The sequence below is a fragment of the Haliaeetus leucocephalus genome, unplaced genomic scaffold (genome assembly GCF_000737465.1).
Source record: "Haliaeetus leucocephalus isolate CR32 unplaced genomic scaffold, Haliaeetus_leucocephalus-4.0 Scaffold450, whole genome shotgun sequence".
NCBI lineage: Eukaryota > Metazoa > Chordata > Aves > Accipitriformes > Accipitridae > Haliaeetus > Haliaeetus leucocephalus.
This window is the reverse complement of record NW_010972886.1, coordinates 21,590,479-21,602,612: the sequence shown is the minus strand read 5'-3', so window position 1 is coordinate 21,602,612 and position 12,134 is coordinate 21,590,479. Positions and strand designations below refer to the sequence as shown.

The window sequence follows — 12,134 nt, the reverse complement described above, 5'->3', positions numbered from 1 at the left end:
AAGAAAAGAGAGATGGAGAAATTTAAGAATGTTTTCTTTTCTGCCTGTGTCTTTCTGCGCCCTTTCTTTCCCATGTCTGATTCTCCTAGCTTCAGTCTAGACAAAAGCTAGAATACTTAAGGATAGACTGGAATAAGGGAGAAAAAGAAAAAATGTGACTAATCTGAAAAGCAAGTCAGAAACAATACAAGATCTCATCTGAAGGCCATCTTTTCCTGTTACATGTTTGTACGATGTATAGCATAACCGTAGGTCCCTAGAGTCTGACCCTTTACAGTAAACACCATTGTTGCTGCTTCTGGTAAAAAGAATGAAATAAGCATATAACATCAGGGTAGCTTGTGCAAGTCTCTATTTAATTACAGTGCTGCATGAAGACATTTGTTGGTGTCACATGTACTTGTGATGGGTATTATACATTCTTGACTCTTCAGGGAGTCATGTTTTCACTGGAGATTTTCACCACAGAAGTAGTGGCTTTTTTCTGCTTTCCTTTTTATTTCAGCAGGATTTAATAAGCTGGTTAGACCTACTGTAATTAGTTTACTCTTCAATCAGGAAGATAAACAGTATCATGACTGTAGTGGGAGCAAGCAGGCAAGCGCCAAATACAGTGCAGGCAGAATTCACTAGATGCTTAATTAAAACCTGTTCAGGGGGTACGGAGAGCCACGCAGGCTTCAGCAAACTGTGAATCACAGGGAAGAAAAGCAGGAACAGGAAGACTCAATAAGCAGAACTAAAGCTTCAATTACAAAGAATGAATCACAAAATAGGGACTATAGCAAGGGTCTTAAGTTTGTCTCAGGAACGAAGAAATTAAATTTTCTCACTAATGTGTTTTAAAAAATATATCAGTACCCTTACCATTATCAGCATATCCCACCATCTGAAGTCCTCGGGAAAGCAGTATTTTTTCCAGAGTCAAGTAACAGTGAGGACTGTATTTGCCAGACTCAGCTCTGTGGGCAACAGGCCTCAGAGTCCTGTATGATGCAACTGACTTCTCATAATTTTCAGAAGTTTCTACAAACACCTTCCATCACAACTATGGGCTGGTTGTCATTGTGCCAGGTGCTGTCCAAACAGATTGCAAAGACTGTCCTTGCTCTTGGCATTAGTTTATTCTTTGCAAAGCCAGAGGTCATGATGTATTTTGGTCCTCTCTCGAAAAGAGTTATGAAGGCTTGATTCATGGGTGGAAAGTGCTTTAGTTTGTTGTCTTTAAGTGTAGATGTTTTATGGGAAAGGAAAACCTGCTGCAAAGGAGATGAACAGACATGGCATTACCACATTTCCAAGGGCAGTGGGGATATAGATATTCCCACAAGATACCTCTTAGTCTGGAGTGTTAGGAACAAGGCCTTAAAATGTCATTGGGATGAATGATGGTCTGCAGGTAATTTCTCCCAACAAATACTTAATCTCTTGGAAATGACACCTGGGTTTTTTTGGTCCACGTTAGCAAACATATGAAGGACATAGGCCCTTTTTCAGCAGCTTTTTTCTACCACAATATTTTGGAAGAGTTTTTCGTCTAGTAGTTCAGGTGAGTTGAGCTATAAGGTTCTGCATCTAGATTCAGAAACAAAATTTTCGAACAAGGTACACAGTATTGAAGATCATGATTTTGTCCCGGGTTAACACTGAACACAAAATAAAATTATGGCACAAAGTTAAGATATTATTCACATTCTTCTTATTTTGAGGGCTCACACCAGGTTTTACTACAGGGCAAAAATCACCTATGGCAACTTCCAAATGCTTTAAAGCTTTTTTGTCTACATGCATATTATCTTCTATTTTGATTCAACTCCCCACCTGTTAATTTACCAAGTCAAATGGCACCTTTCTGCTTTGCAATTGTAAATATCTTAGAAAATTGAGCAGTAGCTTGTTACTATTTTTCCACCAAAAAAACTACTGACTTTACACTATTCTTTGAATCTTTTAAGTAATACCAGTCTGACTTGATTCCCATCACTGAGTGAACTTGCTTCATTAAAATTGGAAAAAAAAAGAACAGATAACATGTGCCTGAGATCTCTTGAGTTAGTGTTTCCAATTTTCTGATTAAAAAAGGATTGGAAAATTTCCTGTGCTTCTCTAAGAAGTGTTTTTTCCCTTGCCTATAATCCTATTAATGTACAAAGTACAAAGACTCCCCAGCTGTGCGTTACAATGCTAAGACAGAAGAGTGACTGGCCCCATGTTACATGTTCATAATGTTTTGTTCTGACAGCATCATGTAACACCTGGTTCATGTATGTCAACAAAATGTTGCTCTGATAAGCACGTACTCTCCTATTCAGTTAATACATAGGACCTATTTCTGCTGAGGTTATATGCTAAAATCCTTCACTAAGCTGCGACACATTTAGGCATCTGTAGGATCACTCTTCATTTAAATGTATAGCTATGAACAGACCTTGAAGAGCCATGTTCAAATGTTATACAAGTCCATGGGCTAAATACTAGTAACACTGGTTATTGGCCTCTTCCAGGAATACAAGGTTTAGAATGGAAACCTTTGGATCAAGGTGGGACTCTTGTTTCAGAAAACAGCTGAGAGCATGTGTTACAGCTGCTTGACATAATCTCTTCTTGATATACAGCTGGAACACATTCTACCAGCACAGTCCATCCCACAGGAAATTGCTTTGTTAGCAATGTAGGAAAACCAGAGAATAAAAGAAACCTCCCTTGGCAGCGGTCTTTATCTATTCTGAAGGAGAAACTATGTGAATATTCCACAAACTGCATAGAGAGAAAGGGATTATATTGCTCTCCAGATTGTGTTTTAACCTCTTTAGAAAATAGCAGGTAACTAGAACTTGGGACCCTGCCTGTGCATATGGCTATTGTAATCATCTAGGTCTCCAGATACTACATTAATTTCTAGCCAGACCTACTTCCATGTCATTTTACTCATCTTACTATAGTTTATTTACAGAGATATTACAAAATATATTGTGAACTGAGTACAGTTAGTAAGTACAGTGTGGATTTGGCAATGCCAGAGTCAACGTGGTGAAATTATGGTGTTATGGGTTTTCAATTGTTTTAATCCATGAAAGATAGACACCAGAGGGTTAGGGATGCTGGAAACATCTAGACCTTTCCAGAGTCCAGCCTGGACACAGGAGCAGGTCCAGCTAGGACTTTCTTGGGCTTTTAGTCTGGCTTTTTCCAAAACACACAGTTTTATCTCATTTACTGTTAATTTAAATTAGGCACGATGTTATTCCGCACTCTCTCTATTGAGAGACATAGGCAAATCATATTGAGGTGGTCCTTGGCTTCATGGCACCCTGAAGTTAGGTGAGGAGAACTGGACCTAACTTAGCTGACTTGTTCAAGTTCACATCTGAGGTGGACATGGATGCAGATGCCTCACCTGGCACACTGTCTTCTTGTTTCTACATTCACCACACTAACACTCCTCACCTAGTTTTGTAACTTCTTGTAAGAGACTGGAGATGAAATGCTGGTGGGCAGAAATTGCTGCTGGGCTGGCTGATAGATGATAGTTGGTGTCCTGTTTGATCTGAATGTATACCATGTAATACAAGGTATCACTTCTTTAGTTGCTCTCCATCTATTTTTTAGCTTGGGCTTCTGGTCAATTCATCCTATTTATTCCTATTTACACTGATGTAGTGGTCCCACATGAGACATATGCTCCCCTTCTTCCTTCTGCCCATTGCTTGTAGGCCCACATTGTTGCAGGGATTGGATCTGTAGGTGGCAGAACCTTCTTAGCCCGCTTGGGGATCTTGAAGTTTTTTCTCAAGGCTTCAGCAGTTTAATACTGGGTAAGTTAGCTTGAGGTGAAGGCAAAGCTATTGCATGGAGTTTCCACAAGCTCGCTCTGGCTCCTATTGCAAAGCGGAAAAGATGGTCTTGTCTTTGGTGAGAATTGTATCCATGATGTAACACGCAAGCCAGTAGCGGCAGTGACCTATTGCTACCTTCACATGGCTCTGCGACTGTCTGTGTTTAATGCACTCAAGGTTAGGTGGCCACAGGCAAGAATCAAGTGAGTGTGTCTTGATTTTTGCTTCCGCTTTAAACACAGTGTGAGGGTAGCTCTGAAAGATGCCCTTGGGATTAGTGTCCCAGAGTCCAAAGGTCACCTTGAAGGATGAGAGAACCTCCCACATGAAGGTCCTCGTTACATCCCTACCAAGAGGTGCATGGGCATGGCACTCTTGTGACACTGTAGGCCTCACACCCAATACAAGAGCTCGAGACCTTTCCATGGCTGCCCATTTGTGTGCGTGAATGGCATTGGTTCCTTTTTTCTTATTCTTAAAAATGTGGTTGCTGTTTTTACTTTTAACAATGGAGGATCTTCATGAAAGCCTTGCGAAATTCAATGTTGAAGGTGGTGTAAATAATTGGGTTGACAGCACTGTTGACATATCCAAGCCACGTAAAGGCGCTGTACATTGCTGGGGGGATGTTGCAATCGCAGTGCATGTTCAGGATGTGAGTGATGAAGAATGGGAGCCAGCAGATGATGAAAACACCTGGGAGAAAAGGAAAGAGACAGACTTTGATTGCTGAACACTGGACAAATTTTGAGACTCTGAGAACAGTAAGGTTCTTTTGGGTATAAAGGAAAAATGTTTCCCTGAGGAATAAGCCTTCTGTTCATCTGTTAAGTCTCATAGTCTACATTCTGAGTATCCAGGTACTAAAGAACTTCTTTGCTGGTGTAATTAGACCAGTTACATCAAAAAATCTGGCCTTCAGAGGTGCCAGTTTCTTGCTGAGCTACGCTGCCTTTTGCATTCTAGAAAGCCCATGAGCTCTCTTGCCCCCGCACCCAGCTGTCTTTCGGCAGTCTGAACACCCCACAGACAGACAGCTTTCTGAGCCTTTTGTACAGCACTGTGAACTGTTCCTAGGTGGGAAGGAGGTAGCCTTCCTATTGGCAACCTCTTGCCTACTTGCCTACACATCAAATGAAATTATTTTTGTGGAGGCCTGGAAAAACAGTCCTCACTGGACATTCAGACTGGCTACCCTAATCCTGGGTAGCTATTGGTTTTCTGCAGAAACACAAGAGGAAGCCAATGTACACTCTCACCGAGTACAATGGCTAGCATCTGAGTGGCTTTCTTTTCCTTCTGTTGTGACAGTTTCCTCCTGCTCACAGTCTTGAGAGATGTCCTTGTCTTGCCATTGGGCATAGACTGGATCTCAAAGACCTTGGCTGTGTGGGGTGTTTCTTTGGCATGTCCGTTCTTCTCTACTTTCCCAGGGCTGTCCAAGGGTGCCTGCAGGGTTGAATTGGTGCCCTGATTTGAAGCAACTGGCACAACCAACAGATGGCTACTTGGTGCCGCAGGTTTGGTGGTGGTTTTCTCAGGGGGACTGGTGCTGGACACCATCTCCATTTCCATCTCTTCTATGTGGCTCTCCGCCTCCTGGACAAGAATCAAATGTCCACAACATAAAGACAGATAAATATACAGAGAGGAGCAATGAACATTCCTTACAGAGTGAAGCTGGATGATGTTGAAGAACAATCAATCCCTCTTCTCCCTCCCTACATTTTTGGTAGATGCTTGGAGAAAGGGCTGTAAAGTGTTTACAGATAAAAATACTTTTGGGTAGATGGGATCAACAGAACTACAGCGAATGACTCCCCTTTATTGCACAAAGAGGCTAAGAAACGGGAGAGACACTGTCTCAACTCCCAATAGATTTTATTTACATTTTCAGAATATAAATTAAAAAACCCCCAAAATCAACAAGCAAAACCCAACAAAGCCAATGCAGTCCAAGACTTAAAATAAATAACAGAGAGGAGAAGAAAATCAAAGACACAAAATGTTAAAATGTCACGGCTTTTATAGCTGATCTTTAGGTGAGCTTAGTCTGGCTTTTTGAGCTCTATGATCTTAAACCCCCTGCTTCACTCTAAGGAATGGGAAGAATATTTAAATTTTGAGATTGAATGGTAACCTTTGTTCTTAGTTTATTTTTCTCCCACCCTACATAAATTCATTTTGCATCCTGAGAGGAGAAAAAGTGAACGCTAAATGCTCTGAAAAGCTACCACTTCTCTTTAACACTCACCACTTTGCGCTTATTAACTTGGAAACTCCCATTGGACTTCACAATAACTGTGCAGAGCTTGACGTCTTCTGGATGAGTGCATTTGTCCTAAGGGGCAAGCACCAGCTCAGAGGTTACACAAGCAGATAGTAGTTGGGAAGGGAAGCTGGTAAGGGAGGCATGTGGAAATACAGACACAGGGCACGAAGCAGAAATTAATCAGTGTGACTAAGGTGCTAAGAATGATGAAAAACTACTCTGAAGAAGCAGTAATGGAGGCAACTATCCCCTGTGCTTTTCACCAAAGGAAGGAAACCACAAAGATCTGCTTATGTTTCAGTCTATCCCTGTCTCGCTGCCTCCTTTGCTTGACATGGCACTGGCCTCTAAGGCAATGCAGTTTGGAGGTAGTGCCTCTAGGACTATACATTCCTACTGGTTGTTTTGCATGTGCTGCAAGGGTAGCATTTTGACAAGCGGTCTCACACTTAACACGCTCAGCTGGACTCCACTTATACACATATCTTATGCTTTGAGAGGCTGTTTTCACTGCAGAGGTATCATTACCAGCGATGTAGTTTGCACCCCAGCCACGCAAACAATTTCCATTGAACTTCTTCATCACAACAGCAGGACTGACACAGAAAATGGTATAACCTGTAGTCTTGGGTACCCCAACCCAAACTCAGCAGAGCCAAAGGAGTACAGTCTGGTTAATGAAGCAGCTCCTAATGCAGATATGCTGATGAAACATCCCCTGAGATCCAGGGAGGCCTGTGAAGCACCAGCCAGTGACCTGATAATCCAGAGTGTGCAACTGGGACTCCAAAATGGCACAGGGCACAGCATTCACCTTTGTGATCCAGTATGTCACCTAGTCCAGCCAGTGTTATTTGGGGAAAGGAGGAAGTGCTTTAGGGAATGAAGTGGAGCAGGAAGGGGAAAGGACAGAGACTGCTGAGAGCAAGGCAGAGGTCTAGTTACCTTCAGCGGGGCTCGTGTGTCTGAGTCCAGGCCATGGCTGCTGCGCTTGGTGTTGACACGCTTCCTGCGCTTCCGGAGTACTATGTAAATCTGCACATACACCAGCAGGGTGACAATGAAGGGAACGTAGAAGGAGACGATAGAGGAGTACACGACAAAGGCAGGATTGGCAATGATGCATTCATTCTCATCTGTAAGACAAAAAGTTTCAGGATTGCTGTCCCTGCTGCTGGGAGATAGCACCGGCTTCCCCCTCTTGTCTCCCTGTTTCAGAAGGCACAGAGATACCCAGAGAGTGAGGGGTTCAGGTTCTAGGGGGGACCACCATGTCAGCGAGGAGTGGTACCAGAACAGCAAACTCCCCTTGGGTCATAAGGAGTCACATATGACCCAAAGTCCCTGGCTATTTCTTGCCTTATAATTAAAAGCCTGCCAATTCCATGCTGTATACAATCCAGTCTTTCTATGAAACTGATGGTTGAACAGCCAGTTCTTTTCTTTCCTGTCTCAGTGAAGCTCTTTGTCCCATGACTTTCCTATTCACGTGTTTTAATATAGGAGGGATTTTGATTTTGTAGTGGACAAATGTTAATGTAACATTGACGAGTGTTGTGTAAACTTCTACATAACCTCAGTTCTGATGTGTCTAAACTGCTGGTCTGGAACAGCAAGGGACAAAATGATTCAGAAGCAGCTGACAGAAACAGTCTGGGATGACATTGGGAGAGGACACCTGAAACAGGGATGAATACATTCCAATACACCTAAAACCTGATCCTCATGTTTATTCCTGACTTGTAACAGAAGAATATCTGGAGACCTGGTAAAGCCAGGAAGATGCCAATAGCCAGCTGCTGGTGGCATAACACTCACCTGTGTTGTTGAGGCCAAAGAGGAGTGGGCAGGAGATGGCAAATGAAAGCACCCAGACCACAGCAATCATGACCGTGACCCTGCGCTTCGAGCTGTAGCGGGTATTATACAGCATTGGCATTGCTACTGCTGTGTACCTGCAGTGTGAAGATACAAACCCAGTCTATTGTTATTCTGCCAGTGCTGACAAACTTTGTGGGGAATTACACCTAGTTACTATGTCTGAAAGCCTGGTCCAGCAAGAGAATATAGGGCAAGTCAGGTTTCACGAATCTCCAGGATGTCTGCATTCCGTGTTTTGAAGACATGAGGCTGGGGTCAGCTTAGCATAGCATTTTTCTTCTGCTCTCTCTGAGCTACTGCCTTCCCACTGATGTCTGCTCCACCATTCAAGTACATAAGGAGAAGGACTGAACTAATGGGTACATTACAGACAATTCCATTTACAGTATCAATACCAGTGTTTCTATGTCTGCTTCTGACAGAATCCCTGCTCAGACCTCATTTAGGTCCTCGGAATTTCTCTTCAAAAGACATCAACAACACTAGTTCTCACCATTTTCAAGTCTCTGAGTCACAGGTAAAATTAGACCACATAAAGATGGCCGTGACTTGCTACCGTGGATTTGACATGACTTGCTGCCATGGAGCCCTCACCTGTCAATGCTGATGGCACAGAGGTTGAGGATACTGGCAGTACACATCATAACATCAAGGGTTACAAAGATATCACAGTGGATCCGACTAAACCTCCACTCACCAACCACCTGCAAAGAGAGAGAATAAGGTCAGTAAAAGAATTCACTGAGGATATGCTACTGAGAAGGTCTAAAGGGAGAATTTTGCACAGATACAGACACTTGCTGGTAGCTGGAATTTTGTCTACAGAAGTTCCAGCTGGAATCAGGTCATATGCAATCAGTCACATGCTGTGTCAAGTAGGATTGTTTGCCATTGAGTGCCTTCAAGGACTTTGTCCTGTCTAGTCTAAAGGTCTCACATGATGGTATGGCCACAAAGGAAGTACTCTGCTCCATCCAAACCATTCTTTAGAGCATTCCCCTGAGGGCTGGTGTGATTTTTGTCCTTCCTAATTCCATCCTGTTACTTTGTATTGAGTTGGGCAGCCCAAACAGCAAACACAAACCTGGGCTCATATTCCAATGACATAAGGGAATGCAAGTCTCCTCAAAGTCAGAGTGAACTATGTAGGAGCTTAAACAGGTCTCTGAAGCATTGCAAAGAAGTATTAGGAAGGAAATAACATTAATTTTATATCCCAAGCACCTCTAATTGTACTTGCAGCCTTTTATTAGACACTTTTTTTCAATTATACCTAGCAAAGATCAGCAGTAGAGAAGCAGGAGCTTTTCTTCATTTCTTATTTTAAAAAATCAGGGTAGAAATTCCTCACTTTTTTTTTTTTGTGAACGAAATGAATTTAATTCAGAGTGAAAATTCTTTGACACACTACATGTTGTGATAAAGACAAAGAGCTAATGATAACACTTCCAGTTACCAGTAGCCTTTTTCTCTTCACTTATCTTGCTATTGAAACTGAACTTTGCTGATTAAGTTTAATAGCAATTATTAGGAATGCTGTATTTGACATGTGATGAAAAAAGTATATTTCCCTCTAATAAAAATAGAGTCCTACTGCATTTGAAAATAGAATGAATAAGATATCTATTCTTCAGTTATTTCTGCTCTGATATACATAACCATAGGCAGCATAAAGAAGGAAGAAAGAATGACTGCATTGAAGCCTGAGTGACAGATGAATACTCGGTGATTAAAAAAGCACTTGAGACAGTTACATCAGTAACTTTGATGAGAATTTGCCCAAAGGCAAAGGTTTCCTGCCAGATATAAGCCTCTGCAAAATCAGTTTCCTGAATGCATAGTCTCGAGTTTATGGGAGATGCTGTAAACTGCAGCAGTTCTTTCTCTTACTGCTTTCATTTATGTAGGCGAAACCTCAGAAGTTTGGAGGTAGAAGGTTTGTTTGCATTGAGGCTGATTTTTAAAAGGATTTCCTTTTGATATTCGTTTTTGTCTGAGCTTGTGACACAAAGCCTAAAAAAAAAATGAAGATATTTACAGAACAAAGGGTTCTGGCCAGTTTTGATTTCAGATTGCAGACCCAGAGAGGGACCACAGTGTGCCTAACCCACATCAGTCCAATGGCTCCTTCTCTGTCAGCAAGTATTTGTCATGTTGTTTGTTGCTTCAAGCTAGCAGTAGGTTTAGCAGAGTGTGGATAAGAGCAGAAAGGGCAAAAGTAAATGAAAAAAAAAAAATATTGCTGAGATGTAGAGGCCTGATTGTCCTACTTGGTAGATCAAGGAAGCTGGGGTTCCTGACCAACTCCATGTACACATGAGCCCAGAAAGGGGAAAGCTTCTTACATCATTTGTGCTTTATTCTTCCACATTAAAATAAGAAGTGTCTGAGAGACTCTTATTGCTGGGCCTAAGAGAGCAAGAGCTACTCACAGCATAAGCCTCTGCTTAAAATGGGTTGTCGCAAAGGAGGAATGTGATAGAAGAGCGTAACTAGTCCCAGAGGCATTGACTACAATCACAACCAGCCTGTGGTCATTTTAATAAGCTTTAGCAGATGCGTGATGCTCTACATTTTTAAAGTGACACGAAAACAATAATTAACTAGAGTGGTAATTATTATTGTGGCTTCTCGACAGCCTATGTCATGTCAGTGGGTTTGTTTTGCTTTGCATTAATACTTAATGGGCTAATAGACTATGGCTTCTTCCCCTGCTCTCCTCTCTGGTTTATAATTTTCTTTCAAAAACAAGTGCCTGAAAATTAATTGTAAACTCAATATAGTTTCGGTCTTATGCTTTCTCACCACTGTTCATTCTGTCTTGCTTGTGCTTGCCACCAGCATGCCAGCTCTCAGCTGACTGAAGAACACGGGTATCCCAGCGAAGGGGGCCAAGGGAGAGGGGCTGTGTATCTTCTCTTATTCTTTTCTCTAGAGATGCACTTCATTCTTTCAGGCTATTTACTGTTGCAACAGTCATTTGCCATCAAGTAAACAGGTGGCAGTCTTGGGAGTATTTGGTTTTCACAAACCACAGAGCCACTCAAATATGGCTCTGTATGCAGAAGCATAAAGCTCTTTTGTACCGAAGTGACATCCTAACGGCAGCAATGTGAAAAGTAGCTCACTTGTGATTCTGGTTCTCTCATATATTGCGACATAAAAGTTCTGGATTTACACCCTACTTCTACAATTGCCTGCTCTTCTTACTACTGTAGTCCTTCAGAAATAGGGTTTTGGTTACTATTTGATGCAGTTTATTAGTGTGACACCCATGATGTTTTTTGCAGACTCATTCTTATGCTTGGGAATGAACAGTTCATCTATGTAGTTTTGAAAATAAAATTGGGGTCCTTTTGCTCTTGACCCCTCTATTTAAAGGCCAGTTTTTTCAATGCAATTGGACTGTAATTTAGCCCTGTGAACAGCAGTGTATTTTCAAGTCAGCCTGTCATCTGCTATCATGTCCATTTCCTGGAAAAATCTGACCAACTGTTAGGAAATTAAAAACAGTTTTGGTTTGGGAAATTCAGGAGGTCTTGAAATAGCTGATGTCCAGGCTGCTAAACCTGCCCTCTCTCTACTCATTCACCAGAAACATTCAGTACTGCAAAATAAAACTGGGTCACCTACCTCCAGATAGACCACCCAAGGCATGACCAGAGTTGCTACCAAGAGATCAGCCACTGCCAAACTCACAATCAGGTAATTAGTGGTAGTCTGAAGGGCTTTTTCCCTGGACACAGCCATACACACCAGCACATTGCCAAAAACAATGACAAAGATGAGGAGGGTGAGCAGCAAGGCATAGTAGTTATACTGAGGCTTCTGGTCTGCACTGGTCTCGTTGAGTGGCTTGCTCCAGTTCCTGTCACCGATGTCACTGTTGTACCAAGAGAGGTTTAGGGGATCCATGGAGGTAAAAGTGCCAGGTTCCAGCTCCACCCTGACACAAAGACATTGAAAGACAGTCAAAGGCCAACATGTAAAATAAAAATAAAACAATTATCCATGTGCTACCTCACTCTTGGGATTCTCTAGAGCCTGTTCCTCCTACCCTGAATTCCTGTCTGCAAATGATTGAGTAACTGGAAACGTGATGAAGAACCAGATGGGAGGCTGATCTGATGGTCAGATACCTAGGC

The 12,134-nt window shown here is 42.1% G+C and overlaps 1 protein-coding gene across 3 annotated transcripts; it reads right to left on the bottom strand.

Annotated features, from left to right (window-relative positions):
• Nucleotides 1–4,338: 4,338 nt before the first annotated feature.
• DRD2 (dopamine receptor D2) lies at nucleotides 4,339–11,926 on the bottom strand. Of its 3 annotated transcripts, none has more exons than XM_010575000.1 (7): nucleotides 11,623–11,926; nucleotides 8,584–8,693; nucleotides 7,927–8,063; nucleotides 7,054–7,244; nucleotides 6,091–6,177; nucleotides 5,096–5,435; nucleotides 4,339–4,532 (listed from the first exon to the last, which is right to left on the bottom strand). In XM_010575000.1, exons 1-7 carry the CDS (start codon nucleotides 11,902–11,904, stop codon nucleotides 4,339–4,341), a joined length of 1,341 nt encoding a protein of 446 aa, XP_010573302.1. In that variant the 5' UTR covers nucleotides 11,905–11,926. The 3 variants fall into 3 exon arrangements, with proteins under 3 accessions (XP_010573302.1, XP_010573304.1, XP_010573303.1); XM_010575002.1 differs by having other exon boundaries at nucleotides 5,096–5,285; nucleotides 11,623–11,904; XM_010575001.1 differs by lacking the exon at nucleotides 6,091–6,177 and having other exon boundaries at nucleotides 11,623–11,904.
• Nucleotides 11,927–12,134: the final 208 nt, after the last annotated feature.

What these genes read in the sequence shown, in the direction of transcription:
- DRD2 (XM_010575000.1), bottom strand. Translation starts at nt 11,904, where the DNA reads ATGGATCCCCTAAACCTCTCTTGGTACAACAGTGACATCGGTGACAGG. An exon ending in TGTGCCATCAGCATTGACAG is followed by an intron (nt 8,064 to 8,583) that starts GTGAGGGCTCCA and finishes TTCACACTGCAG; the next exon opens with GTACACAGCAGTAGCAATGC. An exon ending in ACACACGAGCCCCGCTGAAG is followed by an intron (nt 6,178 to 7,053) that starts GTAACTAGACCT and finishes CTTGCCCCTTAG; the next exon opens with GACAAATGCACTCATCCAGA.